Consider the following 20,969-nt stretch of genomic DNA (forward strand, 5'->3'; position numbering starts at 1 on the left):
AAAAATTGATCATGTGATATATCAAATAATAGATTATTAAATAAACATTATTAATTAATTAACTAATTATTTAATTATGTAACTAAAAGTTAATAGTTTAAGTAGTAAAAGAAATATTAATGAATTATGTATCTACTACTTATTTTTCTTAATACACTAATTAATTACTTATAATCTAATAAATATGAGTACATTACTAACATAGTAATGACTTATAATTAATTACTAACTTTTCTGGTGTCACACCAAGTTCAATGGGTGGCAGCATTTCTTTGGAGTATCTGAACTTCTCTAGCAACACGCTTCAAGGTCCTCTCCCGGAGTCACTTAAACTAATCATATATCTCGAAAGTTGGACTTGAGTCACAATCAATTGAATGGCACTGTTCCAGCTTGGATAGGAGATAAAGAAGATGGTCAAGACTCTTAATCTATCCTACAACAGATTATCTGGAGAAGTTCTGAAAATTGGAAATTTTAGTGGAACCTCATTTGTGGGGAACGCGGGGTTATGCGGTGGCTCTTCACAAATGGGTCTTCATCCATGTGAAGTTCACAAACAGAAAAACAAGAAGGCATTGTTTGTGATCTTACCAGTCATGCTAAGTTGTATTGTTTTCCTGTTGGTAGCTTTAGTTATCCGCCGCCTTTTCTTCAAAAAAAGCAGTAAGGAAGAAGCATCTGCTTTGTTAAGTGCATTCTCAGGCATTCTTGAATTTACTCGTGGGACTAGAAGTTACACCCAAAGGGAGCTTGAGATTGCAGCATCAGGTTCAATGAGGCTAATCTTCTCGGAAGAGGCAGCTTCGGTTCTGTCTACAAGGCGGTCATGGATGATGGAAGAACTACTTTTGCAGTGAAGGTTTTCTATGAAGAATCTGGTCAGAGTTACAAAAGCCTAAAAAGAGAGTGTGAAGTATTGTCCGAAATCAAGCACAAGAATCTGCTCTGAATCATGGGATCATCCTGGAATTCGTGTTTCAAGGCTCTTGTACTCGAGTTTATGCCAATGTTAACTTACATTTGTACCCTGGTGGATTAGAGGAAGATCCTTGTAAGTTAACATTGGAGAGAGTGTCAATAGCTATAGATGTTGCCAATGGCTTAGAGTATCTTCAAGAGGGTTGTTCAACTCAAGTTGTACACTGTGATCTGAAGCCGCAAAATGTGCTTCTCGACTATGATATGGTGGCTTGTATAGCGGATTTGGCATTGGAAAGCTTCATTTAGACAGACCAAATGAACTATCCGTCACAACAGGTCTTCTAAGAGGGACAGTTGGTTATATTCCTCCGGGTATGCATCTAACTGAGTCATTGAGATTTGGGATGAGTACATAAACCTCTCGTTTGTTTTATCAAAATGCCATGTTTCACCCTATGTTTTTTAAGAATGCTATTATAATCTCTCGTGTATATAAATTAATCTTAAGACTTCGCATGTAATGTGTTCTGGTTGAAATTACAATGCGAAATGACAATATTGACCTTCAGTAGAAAGATTTGATTTTGGTCGCTCCAAATGGGAATTCATTAATCTCCAAAGCTACACATTCCACATTAGGATTTAAAGTAACTCACACCTATGGAAGCTTAAAACTTCACCTCACTGAACTACAAATATGCTGAAACTTGTAACAGCAAAATGTTCAATGTTTCATTTCTTATTTTCAGTGTCTATTTAAGCATGGTAGAATGCAGATTACTAGTAAATTTATTCCTTTTTTTTTTAATTTGTTTCTAGCAAAGATAACTATACCAAGAAACTATGACTCCAAATGAAGTAATAATATGTGTTACTTGTGAAAACAGAATATGGGCAGGGCATAAAGGTATCAGCTAAAGGAGATATATACAGCTTTGGTGTGATGCTACTTGAGATGATATCAAGAAAAAGGCCCACAAGCAGTATGTTCTCAGATGGGCTTGATTTGAGGAAATGGGCAATTTCTTCACTTCGGAACAACATTTTGGATGTTGCCGATACCACATTGAAAAAGCAGGCAAGCTTAGATGGCTCAGATGGTGGTATGGAGAGGCTTGAGCAATGTTGCATTCAAGTGTTAAATGTTGCATTGATGTGCACACATGAGAAGCCGCAAGAACGACCCCTTATGTCGTCAGTTGAGCAAATTTTGTCGAACATTTCAAAAGAACTGCGAGTTGATCCTTATGCTTTAGTAAGTAGTTCCTTTGTTTTGTTATCAGAATAAATGAAAGATGTGCTTGCCTTTTCTCCAGGCATGTGTTGGTTGTATTACTGTCTAAAGTCTAAACTGATGAAAAAACTTGACAAATTTGGAGTACAGGAAAGTTAATTCATACATCTAAGAAAGGAAAAAAAAAGTGAAGCTATACTTCCGAGTTCCAAAACAACATGGTAGTACAATGGAATTAAAATGTTCTTCAAAGTCATTAAACTTTTTGCATTTTTGGATTGATCTTTACCATTTTTTATCAAAGGGAAATATTGATGCCATCCCACCCCTCATTCCCTTCGTCTTTTTAAAATCCGAGCCTATCAAATGTCACAGAAAGGTTCTGACCCATTTCTACTTGAAGGATGGGCTAGTGTTCACTCGTGCCATCACACACCCTACTGCACAAAACCCTCGGTGCATCTTGGAAGGAGAAGAAAATTGAAAAAGAATGGATGAGTCCAAAAAAAAAAAAAAAAAAAAGTTTAAGACTTGAAGTCTTCCAACTGGATTTCCCAAACGTCGGCATATATTTTGGTCATGATGAGAGGAAAACATATATTGAATATAATACTATAAGTAGTTGGAAGTTTTATGTCATCAAACCAGTAAAAATTTATGCAGTGAATAATTTGGCAAACTAATCCGCAGTTGGAATGCTTTGTGCAGAAAAATAGGACTTTAATAACAATCAATTATTCTTCTAAAAAAACAATAAATTATTGCCGAATCAATTTTCATTCAGACGCAACTAATAAATTACATTGTAGGTAGTTATTTTTCTCTTTGGCAGCCACTTATTCAAGTACAAATTGACTAACATGAAAGTGTTGATCAACTTAAAAAAAAAATGAAAAGCAAAAATCTTGAAATTATATACAAGTAAATTTCTTTCTTTTAAAAGTTAAAAATAGCTTTTCCAATGGTTAAAAATAATAAGGCTTTTCCCATTGTTTAATGTTTTCCATCACTTATATACATAATGTGAAAGAATGCAGCATTCCCCAAATAATAATAATAATAATAATAATAATAATAATAATAATAACTAATAAAGCATTAAAGATCCTCACTTATAAAAAACAAGTCCATAATGATAGAAACTATTTATACCAGTACCATTACTTATCAAAGTCCAAAACTTCTACCAGAAGATGAACATTAAATGAAGTGGTCCAACTACTCATTTCCAAATCCAGCATCTTATCCTGCTCATCTTGAAAGCCGCTTTTAGTCCACTCCAATTGTATATGTCACCTTTTGTCAATATGTATTAAAGACCGAACAACCAAAGCAATCGAGAAAGGTAGCATTATAAATATTATGCGTGTTGTATTGTTTCTTTTTTATTTTTTTTTATTTTAGTGTATCTTTGATTTTCAAGAAAAAAGAATAGAATATCAGTAATGGTTGTGAATCAATCCCAATTATAATCATGTTTCATGTCATTTGACTTTTTCAGATCAGTAAATTACTCAACTAAATATGTCTTGGTGTTGTATTCAAAATCCAGAGAGAAAGAGAAAGAGAAAGAGGAGAGAAATGGGTTATGATGATCAGCTGTGTGTAAAGAAAAGTATATTGTGTTTATACTCTCTCTTACTTGTTGCACCATGTATTTCTACGTTTGTTTGTGAGAATTACAATGACTGCAAGGCACTTCTCAAGTTCAAGAAAGGCATAACAAGTGATCCAAATGGCCATCTGCAAGCATGGAATGAGGCAAATCCCTTCTGCAACTGGACCGGTGTCACATGCCACGAGCACGTCGAAAACCGGGTTGTTGTTCTCGAACTCTCAGACATGGGATTGCAAGGAAGCTTATCACCATTTCTGTTCAATCTTTCTCTTCTCGCCAAACTTTTACTGCATACCAACAGATTCCACGGAGAAATCCCGACTTCTTTTGGAGAACTTTCGAAACTAGTACATCTCAATCTGAGTGAAAATCAGCTTCAAGGTAAAATCCCCTCTTCGCTGCACCGTTGTCGAAGCTTAAAATTCATGGACTTGACTGACAACAATCTCTCTGGTATTCCTGAGGAAATTGGGCTGATGAAGAGCTTGACATACTTATCTCTCACCGGCAACGTCTTCACAGGTTCCTTACCCTCATTTCTGTCAAACTTGACAGAATTGACAAGACTAGAACTGTCTTACAATTACTTCACAGGGGAAATCCCGCCAGAGCTCGGCGAACTGAAAAAGTTAGAGATTATGTATCTCCATGTGAACAATTTGGAGGGGTCCATACCTTCCGCGCTAAGTAACTGCACTGCTTTACGTGAGATTTCACTCATCGGTAACCAGTTAAGTGGAGAAATCCCACCAGAGCTTGGTTCCAAACTGCGGAATTTACAGAAGATGTACCTTCAAATGAACAAGATTTCTGGGAAAATTCCTGTAACCCTCTCCAATCTTTCTCAACTGATATTACTTGATTTAAGCATGAACAAACTGGAAGGTGAAGTACCGAAAGAATTAGGAATGCTAGAAAACCTTGAGATTCTTTACCTTCATTCCAATGACCTGATAAGTGGATCTGATCATTCTTCTTTAAGTTTCTTAACATCTCTAACAAACTGTTCACATCTGAAGAAGCTGCACCTGGCTTCGTGTTTGTTTGTCGGAAAGTTGCCGGATTCTGTTGGTGATCTTTCAAAAGAGCTTTATTACTTGAACATAAGGGATAACAGCATTTCAGGAAAGATACCAGAGAGTATTGGAAACTTGAGCAGCCTCGTTGACATCGACTTGTGGTACAACTTTTTCAATGAGACCCTTCCTGCAGCCCTTGGCAAGCTAGAAAAATTGCAAAGGCTAAGCTTGGGGAAAAACAGATTACATGGCCAGATTCCAGATGACATAGGGAAGATGGCGAATCTTGGATTACTTGATCTCAATACAAATTTGATTAGGGGGTCGATCCCACCTTCTCTGTGTACTCTCCCACAGTTGAGGTACCTCTACTTGTCTCATAACAGACTATCTGGAAAGTTTCCCATTGAGCTCACACAGTGTTCTCTTCTGATGTTGCTTGATTTGTCTTACAACCGCTTGCGGGGTTCTATTCCACCGCAGATTGGATCTTTTCCAAACTTAGCTTTCTCACTTAACCTGTCAAATAACGGTTTCATAGGAAGCATACCAGAAACAATTGGAAAGCTAGTATCTCTGGAGTCCATTGACTTGTCCAAGAATAACTTCTCCGGTGTCATACCGAGTGCGATTGAAGGCTGCATTTCTTTGATATATCTCAACTTCTCCAACAACGTGCTTCAAGGGCCTATTCCAGAGTCATTGAAACTAATCACAGATCTTGAAGTTCTTGACTTGACTCGCAATCAATTAAACGGCACTATTCCAGCTTGGATTGGAGACAAAAACACGATCAAGACTCTTAATCTATCGTACAACAGATTATCAGGAGAAGTTCCCAAAACTCAAAATTTTAGTTTTTTCAATAGAAGCTCATTCTTAGGTAATCTGGGGTTGTGTGGAGGTTCTTCAACAATGGGCCTTCCTCCATGTGAAATTCAGCACCAAAAACATAAGAAAAAGAAGAAGGTATTCTATGTGATCCTAGCAGTAATACCAAGCTGTGTTTTACTTTTGTTGGTTGCTTTCATTATTTGGTACTTTTTCTTGAGAGAAAAGTATAAGAAGCAAGGTGTAATACCAACAGCATTTCCAACCATTCATGGGAGAAGAATTTACACCCAAAGAGAACTTGAGATTGCTACAGCTGGGTTCAATGAGGTTAATCTTCTTGGTAGAGGGGGCTTCGGGTCGGTCTACAAGGCGACCATGGATGATGGAAGAACTACTGTTGCAGTTAAGGTTCTTCATGAAGAATCTGGTGGGAATTACAAAAACCTGAAGAGGGAGTTCAAAATTCTGTCCCAGATTAAGCACAGAAATCTGGTTGGAATGTTGGGATCGACATGGAATCCGCACTTCAAGGCTCTTGTTCTCGAGTTCATACCAAACGGCAATTTGGACCAACATCTGTATCCCGGTGAATCTGAGGAAGAAGAAACTAGTGAGTTAACAATGAAGGAGAGATTGTCAATAGCTATAGATGCTGCCAATGGATTGCAGTATCTTCAAGAGGGTTGTCCAACTCAAGTTGTGTATTGTGATCTGAAACCGCAAAATGTGCTTCTTGACAATGATATGGTGGCTCATATAGCTGATTTTGGGATTGGGAAGCTACTGCTAGACAGAACAAGTGAACAGGCCAGCACAACAGATTTTCTAAGAGGATCAGTAGGTTATATTGCCCCAGGTATGCAATATTACTTATCGAGAATGTTTCTGGTCCATGAAGACAATCTTTTACCTCAATAAATAGTACCGTACAATGCTTTTTCAGGCATTGGATGATAATTAAAAAAGACATGAACTGTAGAAAACTTTTGTTGCAAGGTTTGCGAAAGCATCTCAAATTTCATTGAGATAATAACACTTTCTGTTACTTTCAAAACAGAATATGGACAGGGGACTGAGGTGACAGCCAAAGGGGACATGTACAGCTTTGGGGTGGTGCTGCTAGAGATGATAACGCGAAAAAGACCCACAAATAGTATGTTTTCGGATGGGCTTGATCTAAGGAAATGGGTGGTTTCTCGCTATCCAAACAACATTTTGGATGTCGTGGACATTGCACTGAAACGGCAGGCAAGCTTGGGAGGCTCAGTTGGTAGTCTAGAGAGGCTTGAGCAATGCTGCATTGGGTTGGTTCATATAGCGTTGGCCTGCACAGAAGAGAACCCACAACAAAGACCACTCATGTCTTTGGTTTTGCCAATGTTGTTGAACGTTTGGAAAGAAATGGGATTTTGAAGTTCTAACTTTCAAGTAATCTTAGCTTTATATGAAGGTGGTTTCAACTCTTTGCTTTTGTACCATTCTCTTTGAATTGTGTTCTTTTTAAGTTGATATATATAATTATGGGACAAAAGTCATAGTGCAATATAAAGAAATGGAGAGGAAATCTGCTGTCTAATCCACATAATAAAAAGGGCTATCATTGACAATTTATACCTTTAGTGGGTGGCTTTAGATTTTCCTCATAATAAAAAAAAAAGGCAATCAATGAAATGAATAACTAATTTACTCTCAGTTTTCCTGGATGTTATGTACCTCTATAATTAGCTTTTTTTTTTCTCCTGATTTAGGAACCTCCCTTTTTCATAATGTAATTGGAGTTTATAACATTTAGAAATATGTGACAGATCAGTGGGCAAGGAAGTTTTGGTGCAATTTATCATTCACATGCTCAACATATTATGTTCTCCTTACCTGAGTTTGTTCTTTTTAATTTTAGGCCGCGATTTATTCAAAATATGCTTTATTAACAAGTAATATGAGATTTAAATGATTGATTTCCTTGGTTTTTATCTATCTTTTGCATCTAAATTCTCAAACACGGTACAATAAATACAGTTTTAGGGGCAATTTGTAACGTTTTAGACTTTGTTGGTTAAAATGGGATAACAATCATAGTTAAGATGCCAAAAGTGAAATTAAAGGAAAAAAAAAGCCAGACCTTATAACTGAATAAACTTCCTCGCATTTCTACCGGGAAGCTAGAATTCGCAGAGCTCCAGTCCGGAGATCAGAAATGGAGGTCTTATCTAAAAAAAAAAAAAGCCAGACCTTATAACTGAATAAACTTCCTCGCATTTCTACCGGGAAACTAGAATTCGCAGAGCTCCAGTCCGGAGATCAGAAATGGAGGTCTTATCTCTCTACAGTTGGAGCCCTACAGTTGTGCCGCTTCGAAAAGCCGCCTTTACCAGACCCATCTTTAGAACAAGTCGCGAGATTGACAAAAAGTTCACAGTGAAAACGAGTACCGGCGGCGAGCTTAACAAAGACGACGGTCCTTTTCTCTCAACCACCTCCTCCGCCTACGCTGTCCTTGGCGTGGACCCCACGTGCTCCGCCGCCGACCTCAAAGCCGCTTTTCGCACCAAAGTATCATTCTTTTTTTCTTGAAAATTGTTAGGCATTTTTAAAACATTACTGTTATTATTTCTTTAGGTTCAATTCGCTGTAATTGTTTTGTGAAATAGGTCAAGCAATTCCATCCAGATGTGAATAGGACCGGCAAAGGCTCCGATGCAATGATTCGGCGTGTTATTCAGGCTTATGAGGTACTTTCATTCGCCCCCAAGAAAAAAGGATAAAGAAAAAAAAAAAAGTTTTTTTATTATGAACTGAAAATTTGTGGCCCATTTGATTCTAGGTTAGAATAGAAATTCAAATTTGTTTAAATTTTTATAAAAGAAAATAGCGTAGAGAAAAGTTTGAACCGAAATTTTGGTTCAAACTCCAAACCTGTGAAACAAACAGAGACTTTAGTTTCATCAAGTTGGGAAAATTGGGCATTAAGTATGTGCAATCATTTTGTTGGTGTTAGCTTCCAAGCATAAGAAGACTCGTTACTTATAGCTATGTTTGTCTAAGTATGTTTGTATTAATTAGAAAGAATATTGCCAGAGTCTCCAAATTTTACCCAACTTTTTTTATATCAGCTGACATAGCACGTGAGCTCTTATTCGATTATTAAGAGGTGTTTAGAATTTGTTACTTTAATAAAAAGTTGCATTTACAAATAGAAAATTGAAACTCACTTGTTACTGAATTGGTACTAGAAATTGAAACAAATTGGGATTCCTGGCACTTCTCTAATGAGTAACGGTAAAATGGTTTCTAATATAATGTAATGCAGATGTTATCCAATTGCAGCCGATTGGAGATCATTGAGAGGTAAGCTTTGATTTTTTTAATACAGACTTAGGTGTTAGACTTTTATGCTTCGTGGATAATAGTTGTTATTTTTGTTCTATTGTACAATGTGTAAAGCAATGCTCACGGACGGTTGGAATATTATTTTGTAGTGAATGCTTAGACCCCTTTGACAATCCAGAATGTGAAGCATTTGATGTCTTCGTGAATGAGGCTGTTTGTATTGGCAAAGGTAGTGACCTACTTGACTCTGATAATGTTCAGCTGTTTCTGGTTGCGAAATCGGCTAATAAATTGTTAGAGAAAATTTGTCAGTGGTGAACATAATTGGGAAAGAAATCCGGAATTTTTCTCCATTGTTGAATTGGGTCCTAAGAAAATGAACTTGTTTCACTAGTTCTTGAGGAAGCCCGTGTCATATAATTATTCCATTGAAGGAAAGTTTATGGCGAATTTAATCAGTCTAAATGTCATAAACTATTAACTCCTAATTCATTCAAACACTTTTTCTAAAATGTAAGCAGGATGCCCGTATTCATGTGTATCAACAGCCCCTCATGCCTTCACATTTGCATCAACTGGAACTGCAAGAGCAACTTCTCAAGGTTGGTGGATTCCCTGCTGAATTCCTTCCGTGTACATTTGTATCTATTTGTAGAAGATTTTATTTCTTAAACATCACAACTAGCACAATAACTTGATAGCTATTTTATGATTGCCTTCATTTAAGCCACTTTATATGAAATTAGGACATGGAGAAGATTACCAAGTCCAGCTTGCAGTTGGTCAGTGCCCAAGAAGTTGCATTCATTATGTCACACCGACGCAGAGAATTATTCTAGAGGAATTACTTGAAAGGTGATTATACTAACCGCCTAACGCTTTTTTGTCAGCATAGTTAGAATCTGTTGACTGCTCAACTTTTTCTTTCTGTGGTGGTTTGAAAAGTAGAGTTGGAAATTCAGTCATTCTTTTTCCTGCTGTTGCTAACGCATAAAATGCCTTCCAAGTATGTGCTACTTCATAGGATCATTATTAACAATTTTCCTCTCGTATCATTTGCTTGATTATGTAGCATCTTGAACGTGCCTTATGACAGTTCGGCTGAGGCGGATATGCTGTACAGTCTCATAGTTAAAGCCAGGTTTGAAAATAATAGGTACCAAAGGCCAACGAAGCAGGTCAAAGCTTCAACAGAAAATGTTGACTGGTTTTGAATTTTGCAACACTCCAAGCACTAAACAGAGTATCCAGCCGATATGTCCACAGAGCAATGTTGATAGAAATTGTGTGTATAGCTCATTCGCGATGATGCATTTGGAATTCAAATACGTGTGTTATAATTAGTACTCTTTTTACCCCGATTTTTATAAGGGTTCTAAAGATGCATCTTCTCCAGTAAATACACCCTTTTGGTGAATTATAAACTGTTGTGAAAAGAGGAATTATGGATCGGATTCCTTGTATGATAATGAAATTTTTGGCAAAGTAAGGATTTCAATTGTACTTATAGCCTCGGATCCTTGTATGATAATGAAACTTTTTGGCAAAGTAAGGATTTCAATTGTACTTATAGGTTATAGCCTCGGTCGATTCAGCCAGTCAAGTTATCGGTCATTTTAGCACAAGAAGTAGAGTTAAAAGTTTGAGCCCCAACTGTTTTGGATGGATAAGAGAAAATGATATGGTAAGATAGTTTGTACTTCTTAGTTTAATGAAAAGAGGGTAGAAGTAGAAGCAAACATGACTTGGATTGTGCAAGAAATATCTTTCACATTATGTAATATGATGTTGGATACATCCTATAAATTAACAGGGGGAAGCTGAGATAAGCTTAAAGGTTGAATTTCATAAAGGAGGCTTATTTTGAAATGGCCCTCATGAATCGATTTAGTGAAGAGAAGATGCCTGCTGCTTTGTCAAAGAAAGATGGGCCCTCTGAATTTTCTTCTACATTGCCAAATATAAGCTGCACCAAAAAAAAAAAAAAAACGTTAGTTATTTAGGGTCAATAAATTCATATACACTAGATATCCTCTTGTTAAACATGTTAATGTGATTGAGTTGAAAATTATGAAGCTTTTAGCAGCAACAAACCTCAAGTTCTTCGGCGTCAGGACGTCTAACAAGTTCTTGGGCAAGAAGATATCTGTTTGGTCTATCCTTATCATCATAGAATACCTTCCATAATCTGGTACAGATTATCACCAACAAAATCAGAAACACAGTAAATCAATCTGAGGAGTTGCATTGACTTCCAAAAATATGTTATGAAGTCCTTACCCTGGATAGCATCTGAACACAGCACCAGATGGCAGAGGCCTCATTGAGTAGACTGTTGTAAATGTGCTGAAAAAAAAAAAAATGTCGGACAAACATTTTTGTGTTTGCGGTAGTCATCGCTACCGGTGATAAATCACAATGCTCAAATACTTAACACTACAGTTGGCGTGTGCAAAATCTATCAGGAGTAAAAGTTGGAAAGACAGATAAACAGATAATGGTCATGTAAAACAGCTAGCTTGCAGAGTTTACCTAAGAAAGTAGCGTCTTAACTTCCGAACATTAAAGCCAACTCCAACATCTTCACTGATGAGGCGAGGATTCCACATGATCAGAGGCCTTGGCTGCCAATATACAAGGAAATATTCCAAACACAAAAATGTTTTCAAGGTGTAAAAAGTAAAATCTTTATCTAATGGTTTCCCCAAAAAAGAAAAAGTAAAATCTAAGAAAACATTGAAGACGCCGACATATTAATTAATGGAACTTTGCCACTGCTATGAATCTAGCTCCTGTTTGGTTCGTTGGTTTGAATTTTGTTGATTTGAACTTTTTTGTTTGAACAAAAAAATTCAAATTGTGTGGTTTTAAATTGCGATTCGAATTAGCGTTTGGATGTGCAGTTAAAGTTTTAATCTGCACAGGGAATAAAATTCAAATTTGTGTTTGATAGGTTTGAAAAGCAGAGAGAGTGGACACCTTTTTACTGTTCAAAAATGGTTTGAACAGTTGAACTTAAGAGGGAGCTAAACTCTAAGTTAGACAATTTAAGTCAGTTCAAACGGGAAATATAATTCGATCTACGTGCTTACCAAACACGAGTTTAAACTGTGCTCACTGTTCAAACTAAGTTGAAATGAGCTAAATTAGTGAAACAAACAGGAGCATAAATGATTGACGATGAAGATGATAGATTGTTACCGGATCATCAGAGAGTTGAGATGCAATTTTCTCTACATATCCTAGCATTTGATAATCAGGAACAACCATAACCATAATTTCGTCTTCACTCTCAACGGGCTTCCGGTCACTTAAGCTGAATAAAAAGAGACACAAAAGTCCCATAACAAGGAATGAAATAAGTATACAAAGCAACAGACTTGGCTAGTCTTTATGAACAATATATCTCAAATATGTGGCCAACATCACTTCAAAAGGATGGCTTACCACAAAAATGGAAATTTGAGCGCACGGTATAGATTACCTGGAGAACCCAAAAGCAGCATCTTTCCACTTATACTTTAGAAGCGCTGAGGCACCAGCATCCGGAAATATGGCTTTAACTTTCTAAAATTTAATAGACATTTAGATTAGAAGTTGAATAAACAAGAGAGTTAAAAAAAAAAAAAAAAAAAAAAAAAAAAAAAAAAAAAAAAAAACAGAACTGTTTTATGAAAATATCAATTTCATAAAACAAGTTTTTGCATAGAGGGAAAAGAGCATGCAATAAAAGCATAAGATCAGATAAACAGGTTTTTTGCATAGAAAGAAAAGAGCATGCAATAGAAACATAAGATCAGGTGAAGTAGACTTTTTCAATCAAGTTATTCTAATATGATTCAAGCTAATCCTAAATGCAAAAGATTTTTGATACTTGTAAGTAACCTGACATCCAGTTTTCTCAATAAGTGTATCCAAAAAAATTCTTGAAAGCTCCCAGAGCTCAGCTTGTGCACCTTCATCATCTAGAAACTGCAGCTGGGGGATTAGGAGCTCAACCTGGAATATTTTAATTTAATTTATTACAATGAACAGTGATCAGACAAAAAAAAAATGTAATAGAGAAATGACCAATCAGCAGCAGATTATGCAATCTTTTTGTGAGATTTTTCTTAACTTAAATGTTTCATATTTGCAAAATTTTCAGTTAACAAACTTAGTCATCTTACAATACAGTATCTCCCTTGAACAGTTTTATATGGAAAAGATCTTTTAATTTTTTTTTTCCCTCCCTGAATGGAAAAGCTTTTGAAAAGCAAGCAGCACTAGCAGATCTCAAAGAGTGTCCAGAATTTTCAAATTAGAGTGCCTCAGTTGGCTTAGAATTTGATGTTTATACATCTTAAGTTACAATTCTATGCTAAAACTATGACAAACCAAACTAAAGTTTTCTTTTCTGGCCGCATGAAATCCAAACACAAAACAAGAAAACGAAGTGATTCAAATAATTCGTATATATAAATAAGATTTTACATTTTCATTTGGCACGTACTATGGCTCTCATTCCTCCTGAAGACACAAACAATGAACTTGCTTCGCCCGATTGCCGGACTGCCCCCTCCAAGTCAGAAGGCAAGCAGCTGAAAACACAAAATCAATTGCATTAGTCTTCCATTTCACTTTCTCCAATCCAAAAGCAAATAACTCAACCTCAAGCAACACCATTGGAGCATCATATCAGATTAAAAATATGTACGGCAATTTAGTAGAACATAATAAAGATATGACGGTTCAAAAATGTGTTTTTTCGGTAGGATAGAATACCATTCTTTGCTATTGCTGAAAAGTATATATTTCACAATAGTATCACATGAAAACCAAGTAAATGGTATGACAATCAAAACAAATGCGAATTATTTTTATTTTTATTTTTTACATTTTTTTACTAAAAAAAAATGAAAACGATTTTAAAATGACGTTTGACACAATTAAAAATAAAAATAATTTTTTAATTTAGTGTAAAATAAGAAAGAAATAAAAAATAATTTTTAATCATTTTTTATTTTTTATTTTTATTTTCTCATCGTTCAAACAAAGAGGCATATTAATAAATTTTTTTATATTAAATATAATTTTTTAATAAAATTACTAAACGTATTTTTAAAAATAATTTTTATTTAAAAACGATTTTTTTTTATTTTAATACAAAAAATAAAATTATTTTAAAATGAATTTTAAAGGGGCACAAACTGTCTTCAAAGTGCTTATCAACTCGAGTGAATTCTTCCATTACGCCTAAATATCTCAAATTCACATAGATAATACAAAAGGGTACCGCCATTTTTCCTCTTTCCTCCTTACAATGATCCAACCACAAAAATATGCACAAAAACAAACACTACCCAGATAAGTCGATCAACAGTTAAGAATCACTAAAACTCGTTTGGACGAAATAATTAAACCAACTAATTACCTGTCATCTTCTTCCTCTTCCTCACCTTCTTGAACCGCTTGGAAAGAAGAAGGCGTGGTGGTTTCTTCAAGACCGTCTTGTGGAGGGGCGCCTTGGAATTTCTCGAACTTGGCATGAATTCTGGTGAGTGATGAATTTGCGTTGAAAGTGGTGGTGAGGATAGAGTTGGAGCGAGAAAAGGATAAGGAAGTTAAGCGAGTGGTGAAGGATGAGTTGGTTAATATTGGCGATGATGAAGAAGAAGAAGAGCAGCAGAAATGGCAACTTGGGTATGTGGAAGCCATCGAACTTGCTTTTTCTGGTTTGCTGCTACACAGCCTCAAACTCCACCATTCAACTCGCCATGAATCATGATTATTATTTTTATTTTTTTTCTTTTTCTGAGAAGTATTATCTTCTTCTATGAAAAAATTGATATTGATGAATGCTCACATTGACCCGCAATTCGCCACGTTGCTGTTCGGGAAGTAAACGTCGTCGTTTTATTTTGTAACTATAATAAATAGTCTTTTTATTTCTGATGAAAAGTGACTACTATATTAATCCAAAACAAAATAAAAATAACATATAAAATAAAAATAAAAATAAAAATAAAGGAGAGAGACATGGAATTGGAACTTGGGTTAAGTTCAATTTTAACCTTCAAAGAATACTCACCGTCACATTTTATTTTTTAGACTTTTAAATGTTACACTATTAATACTCGAACTTTATAAATATTGCATCATCAATCTTTCCGTAATAGAACTGTTAAAAAATAAATGAAATGAGCAAGTATGCACACATGATGCTTTTTTTAATGAGGGTAATTTATTAAGGGTTACTTTTAATTTTAACATTTGATGAATATTTATTGTCTCACTTTTAACCTTTAAATTGTTAAATGTCGCACTACTAATGTCAAAATTTATAAGTGACATAACCGTTGAAAAAATGAATGGAATAAGCACATCACAAGATGGAAGAGAAATAAATTTGTTGAAACTAGATGAAACTCGACTGATTTTCTCCTTCAAATTGTTGTTCTGAGAAGCATTCTTCGACATTGTGGTGAGAAAATAAGAAATTTTCTTCCCTCAAATAATGCAATTTGGGATTTATAGAACTTTGCCTCCAAATTAGATAATTTAGCCAAGAAGCATTATCAATGACCTTTTTAACAACTCCAATGGCATCTCATGTGCCCACATGCTCATTTTCTCCATTTTTTACAATTTAATCACGGAAGAATTGATGTTTAACCTTTATAAAATTTGTGTACTAGTAGTGATACTTAAAATTTAGGAGATAATGATTATTCGTGAGAGGCTAAAATTTAAAAGTATTAAAATAATTTAAAGTACATATTTCAACTCCACCCTTATAAATCTGCCGTGCAAGAGAAGTCCTGAACATCGCAACTACAGTTATCTATCAAACGACAGTCTAAAACCAATAAAACCTTTACAAATTTAAAGAAACGACATCGTCTTGAAAAAAACGGACGATGTCTAAAAAGAGGATTGGGGGGTAATAAAGGAGTCCATCGACGCTCCAGAACTTTTATAAAATAGCCGTTAGAAAGAGTGAGCTGGTGCAAGTTCAATCGAACGGCTCAAAATCATTCAATTCAAACTTGAATCCAATCAAAACCCTACCCTTCGCCGCTTAAAATAATTTCAACCACTCTCTCTCCTCTCTCTATCTCTCTCTCTCTCTCTCTCTCTCTCTCTCTCTCGCTCGCTCGCTTCTCTCTAGCTCTCTCTCAAAGATCTTCTTCTTCCTCTTCAATCTCTTTTTTTCTCTCTCTCTTCTCTGAAATTCACGATCTTGCTCTCGTTTTTCACTTCTTCTTCCTCTTCAATCTCTCTTTTTCTCTCTCTCTTCTCTGAAATTCACGATCTTGCTCTCGTTTTTCACAGCCATGGACGGTACTTCCACTTCTCTCTTCATCTTCATCTTCTTCTTTTTTTCCGTGTTCGATTTCAGTACTCCGTTTCTTTACTCTGAAATTTGTTCGTTTTGTCCAGATCAAACGGTGGAAATTCTCTCCGACAAGTGCGAAGTAGTTCCGAATCAAGATTCCCAGCCTTCGATCGTCCTTGAAAGAGGTTTCGCTTTCTTCTAACCTGTTTCTCCATGTCCGATCCCAATTATTTCCATCTTGTTTGTTTGTTTTCCTTAGTTTTCAAATTTTTTGTTTTGGGGATTCTAAACTACGAAAATTGGTGCTTAGAATTTCGAATTAGGTTTGTTTATTTGGTTTTGTTCCTCCTTGTATTTCCATTTTCACTCGAGTGCGAGAAAATGTTGAATTGAGGCTTGGCTGTTCTATGATCAAACCCTAGGAAATGAAACCCATGACCAGAAGTCGCGGTTGTTTTACTTTATCCTACATTTCGTGTTTCAATTATGACGCCGACTTTAGTTTGTTTTACTTTTGCGGCTTCAAGGAATTATCGAAGAAATCAAAGGCCAATTGACAATTTGATTCAGCATTCTTTCTTTTTAAAATTTTTTTTCTAGCGTTGATTTTGATCTGTAGGCCAAGATAAGGATGATAATTACAGCGTGAACTTAGTTCCCTTTTTCCGCACAAGCCCCGTGTTTGGTTGCTGAGAAATGGAAAAGAAAGTTTGACGTATTTTTCTCTGTTTGGTCTAAGACCACAACAATCAAAGACTTAAAAATGAGTTAATTACTGTTCATCATAAGTGATTGGATATGTGCATTTAAAACTTTATGGTTTATTCCATTCCGGTGTTTTCTTCTCTAAAGATGAAGAATTGTCTTTTAAATTGTCTTTTCTGCTTCTGTACCGCGTGATAATTGATTTCAAGTGAATTTAGATATTGTTTCAGATAAATTCGAGGGATATTCTGAATTGACAGATGAGACGACGATGTCGAATGGAATCCAAGATGCCTCTTTAGATCAGGGGCAGACCCTTCCAATATTGCAGAAAGTTATCAATTTGAGCACCCAAATTCAGGTATGATTTGAATATTATTGTTCTTCATAATTTTTTATGTTAACCGGTAGCACATGGTCTAATGTGAGCAAATTAAATAAAATTATCAAGTAAAAATAGGTACATTTTTTCTTGTTTCTGCCCTATATATATTTATTTATTATTGTTTATGACTGTTTTCAGGATTTGAAGAGGGAACACGCCACCCTATCTGATCAAGTAAAGCTCACGACAAGTTCCTTTCCAGACCCTGCAGTTCTAAACAGTCTTCAGCTTCTCAGTAAGTCTTTACTGCTCATATTTGACACATTTTAGTTATCTCCTCTTCTTCTGCCTTCGTTTATGACTGTTTCTCTTGCTAATTTTGCGCGATTAACTTTAGGTACTGATTATGAACTTTTAAAGAAAAAGTACATCAAGGATAGCTCCGAGAGGAAGCGGCTTTACAATGAAGTGATTGAGCTTAAAGGGAACATCAGGGTCTTCTGCAGATGTAGACCAATAAACCAATATGAAGTTGCTAATGGCTGTAATTCCGTCATTGAGTATGACTCATCTGTGGATAATGAGCTCCAGGTCATTTGCTCTGATTCTTCGAAAAAGCAATTCAAGTTTGACCATGTGTTTAGACCAGAGGACAACCAAGGTGAGCAATCGCACTGATTTTAATATTGTGTATTAGCTAATTTTCTTTTGAAGAATTTTCTGATTTGAATTTTTCATCTTTAAAACAATGCAGAGGCCGTTTTTGCCCAAACAAAACCTATTGTGACTTCGGTGTTGGATGGTTACAACGTGTGTATTTTTGCATATGGACAAACCGGAACTGGTAAGACGTTTACAATGGAGGGAACACCAGAAAATAGGGGAGTTAATTACAGGACAGTGGAGGAGTTGTTTCGTATTTCTCAAGAAAGAGGTGGTGTCATGAGATATGAATTGTTTGTTAGCATGTTGGAGGTTTACAACGAAAAGATAAGGGACCTCTTGGTGGATAATAGCAACCAACAAACTAAAAAGTGAGTTGCAAAAATGCAACTACATATCATTTCTCTTGTCTATCGTTAAATGTTTCCCAAGAAACAATGAAAATATTCACCTGTTTTTCACCTGTTGAAGACTTTGTGATTATTTATTATTCTTATGTGCATGAAGGTTGGAAATTAAGCAAGCTACGGACGGAACACAGGAAGTTCCCGGGCTAGTGGAAGCTCATGTTTTCGGTATCGAGAATGTGTGGGAACTGCTCAAGTCTGGAAGCCGAGTCAGATCTGTTGGATCCACCAGTCTCAATGAAATGAGCAGCCGTTCTCACTGGTACTATAACTGCTCCAAATATCTTAATTTCCTTATTTCAATTTTTGTTTCTTATGACACAGAAATGATTGAAACATGTCTATTTATAGCTTGTTGCGAGTGACTGTTAAGGGGGAGAATCTAATAAATGGGCAAAGGACAAGGAGTCACCTTTGGCTGGTCGATTTGGCTGGTAGTGAGCGTATTGGAAGAATCGAAGTTGAAGGTGAAAGATTGAAGGAGTCTCAGTTTATAAATAAATCTCTTTCAGCCCTTGGAGATGTTATATCTGCCCTTGCATCTAAAACCACTCACGTTCCTTACAGGTCTCTTCATCTTCACAATAGCCAGTTTTTTTACATGGTACTCTTGATTATTATACATCTCTTATCTTTCTACCTTTTGTCTGAAACCAGGAACTCGAAGCTAACCCACATGCTGCAGAGCTCTCTAGGTGAGCCTTTTTTTGTTTTAACTTAAAACTTTGTTTCAAATGTTTTATCTTGGTGCAACGTACAAGTCTGCAAGTGTACGATAATGTAATCAGTAAGTAGTAGTGAGAAAATTGCTAATATATATATATATATATATATTGAATTTGCAGGAGGAGATTGCAAAACTTTGATGTTTGTCCAAGTTAGCCCAAGTTCATCAGATCTAGGAGAAACACTTTGCTCCCTGAATTTTGCCAGTCGAGTTCGGGGAATTGAAAGTGGACCTGCTCGCAAACAGACTGACCTTACTGAGCTCTTTAAGTACAAGCAAATGGTATGTTAATACATTCACTTTTGATCTCATTCCATGTTACCGATGCTAACTATTTTAACTTGAACTTTTTTAATATCTACAGGCAGAAAAGTTTAAGCATGATGAGAAAGAAACAAAAAAACTACAGGAAAGTTTGCAATCCTGTCAGTTGAGGCTTGCTGCCCGTGAGCAGGTCTGCAGAAATCTTCAAGAAAAGGTATTATATACAAAGATACCTAACCTTGCTGCTAGTTTTTGGTGATTTTCCATGATTTCAGAGATTTTTTTTTCTTTAATAGGTTCGAGACCTTGAGAACCAATTAGCGGAGGAAAGGAAAGCCAGACTTAAACAGGAATCTAGAGCTTTAGCTGCTGCTTCTGCTCCATCCTCATCAACATCATCTCTAAGTCTAAAACAAGTAGTACAGAAGACTGCAACGGATAAGAAGCCACCTTTGGCTCCTAATGGTAATAAACTGAGGATCCCACTCCGAAGAATAACTAATTTTTTGCCCCCTCCATCTCCTCTGCCACCACTTAAGGAAACGAGACCGTTCACTTCAGCAGCAGACTGCAAAGAAAACATTCCCAAAATGGGAAACAGAAGGCCTCTCCAAGCAAGAAGGATTTCCATTGCTACTGTCAGACCCCCCCCTCTAAGCAGTAGTACAACCTCACAGGGTCTGAAGCCCAAGAGACGAGTCTCCATCGCTACCTTTCGCCCCGAGCCAAATTGTCATCTGACAACACCACTCCACACTTCAGCGTCGAGGTTTAAGAATGGTGGTGCTGCAGCAGGCAGGTTCTCGATGATGAGAGATCCTCGGAAAGCGCGTTACTCAAGGCTCTTCTCCCCATTGCCTGAGATGAAAACAGTGGGAGGAGAGACGACACCATTTGCTGTGAGGAGCAGTAAGTTCATGGGGAGTCCACCAACACTGGCTGCCGGTTCAAACATTCCAAGGCACCACCATCCAGGGGCAGTGATTGCGCTGCAAAGGAAACCATTGGTGTGGAGCCCATTCAAGTTGAGAGGCATGAAACCTAACAGGAGGCCATCATTATTGGCGTCTCGATCTTCAACCAATATTCAGTGACCTTGTTCTTTTTCATTACTTGAAGAGAAATTCAACGATGTCATGTCAGTGTTCATATTATCCAACACATTGGGGAAAAACAAAATTTACATTCTTTTGTGATCTTTTCATAAGATGCCTTTTTCTTAAAAAAAAAAAAAAACACATGATGCTTACTTACGAGACATGATGTATCTTCTCCGAGATTGGTCTTTAATTGTTTACTATTACTACTACGTATCATTTGTTTTTAATTGTTTTCTTTTGTAAACTACTATGAACTTTTTCATCCAAAAAGAAATCCGAGTCTTCATCATCTAAATATAAATTAGAGAGACAAGTCCAGTGAATTATTTGCTTTCTTTAATTGTTTACTATTACTACTACGTATCATCTCCCATTTGTTTTTAATTGTTTTCTTTTGTAAACTACTATGAACTTTTTCATCCAAAAAGAAATCCGAGTATTCATCATCTAAATATAAATTAGAGAGACAAGTCCAGTGAATTATTTGCTTCTATGAACTTTTTC

At 36.1% G+C, this 20,969-nt stretch overlaps 4 protein-coding genes across 6 annotated transcripts; 3 read left to right on the forward strand and 1 right to left on the reverse strand.

The window, feature by feature from the left end:
• Window positions 1-3,739: 3,739 nt before the first annotated feature.
• On the forward strand, window positions 3,740-7,056 carry LOC21384783 (probable LRR receptor-like serine/threonine-protein kinase At3g47570). The gene is made up of 2 exons (XM_010093919.2): window positions 3,740-6,485; window positions 6,687-7,056. Exons 1-2 carry the CDS (start codon window positions 3,740-3,742, stop codon window positions 7,040-7,042), a joined length of 3,102 nt encoding a protein of 1,033 aa, XP_010092221.1. The 3' UTR covers window positions 7,043-7,056.
• Window positions 7,057-7,904: 848 nt separating this feature from the next.
• Window positions 7,905-10,472, forward strand: LOC21384784 (chaperone protein dnaJ C76, chloroplastic). 2 transcript variants are annotated; one of them, XM_024162904.1, is made up of 7 exons: window positions 7,905-8,179; window positions 8,278-8,358; window positions 8,937-8,974; window positions 9,106-9,185; window positions 9,475-9,558; window positions 9,703-9,811; window positions 10,029-10,472. In XM_024162904.1, the coding sequence occupies exons 1-7, from the start codon at window positions 7,934-7,936 to the stop codon at window positions 10,168-10,170; spliced, it is 780 nt and encodes a 259-aa protein (XP_024018672.1). In that variant the 5' UTR covers window positions 7,905-7,933; the 3' UTR covers window positions 10,171-10,472. The 2 variants fall into 2 exon arrangements, with proteins under 2 accessions (XP_024018672.1, XP_010092222.1); XM_010093920.2 differs by having other exon boundaries at window positions 9,478-9,558.
• A 164-nt stretch (window positions 10,473-10,636) lies between these two features.
• On the reverse strand, window positions 10,637-14,745 carry LOC21384785. The gene is made up of 9 exons (XM_010093921.2): window positions 14,370-14,745; window positions 13,449-13,536; window positions 12,842-12,955; window positions 12,441-12,523; window positions 12,158-12,272; window positions 11,489-11,580; window positions 11,237-11,302; window positions 11,051-11,144; window positions 10,637-10,922 (listed from the first exon to the last, which is right to left on the reverse strand). Exons 1-9 carry the CDS (start codon window positions 14,651-14,653, stop codon window positions 10,815-10,817), a joined length of 1,044 nt encoding a protein of 347 aa, XP_010092223.1. The 5' UTR covers window positions 14,654-14,745; the 3' UTR covers window positions 10,637-10,814.
• A 1,455-nt stretch (window positions 14,746-16,200) lies between these two features.
• On the forward strand, window positions 16,201-20,637 carry LOC21384786 (kinesin-like protein KIN-14S). Of its 2 annotated transcripts, none has more exons than XM_024162903.1 (12): window positions 16,201-16,279; window positions 16,379-16,459; window positions 17,198-17,340; window positions 17,503-17,599; window positions 17,702-17,965; window positions 18,059-18,338; window positions 18,475-18,636; window positions 18,726-18,941; window positions 19,032-19,069; window positions 19,220-19,383; window positions 19,466-19,579; window positions 19,662-20,637. In XM_024162903.1, the coding sequence occupies exons 1-12, from the start codon at window positions 16,273-16,275 to the stop codon at window positions 20,457-20,459; spliced, it is 2,364 nt and encodes a 787-aa protein (XP_024018671.1). In that variant the 5' UTR covers window positions 16,201-16,272; the 3' UTR covers window positions 20,460-20,637. The 2 variants fall into 2 exon arrangements, with proteins under 2 accessions (XP_024018671.1, XP_010092224.2); XM_010093922.2 differs by having other exon boundaries at window positions 17,210-17,340.
• The last annotated feature ends 332 nt before the right edge of the window (window positions 20,638-20,969 follow it).

Source organism: Morus notabilis, unplaced genomic scaffold (assembly GCF_000414095.1).
Source record: "Morus notabilis unplaced genomic scaffold, ASM41409v2 Scaffold6202, whole genome shotgun sequence".
NCBI lineage: Eukaryota > Viridiplantae > Streptophyta > Magnoliopsida > Rosales > Moraceae > Morus > Morus notabilis.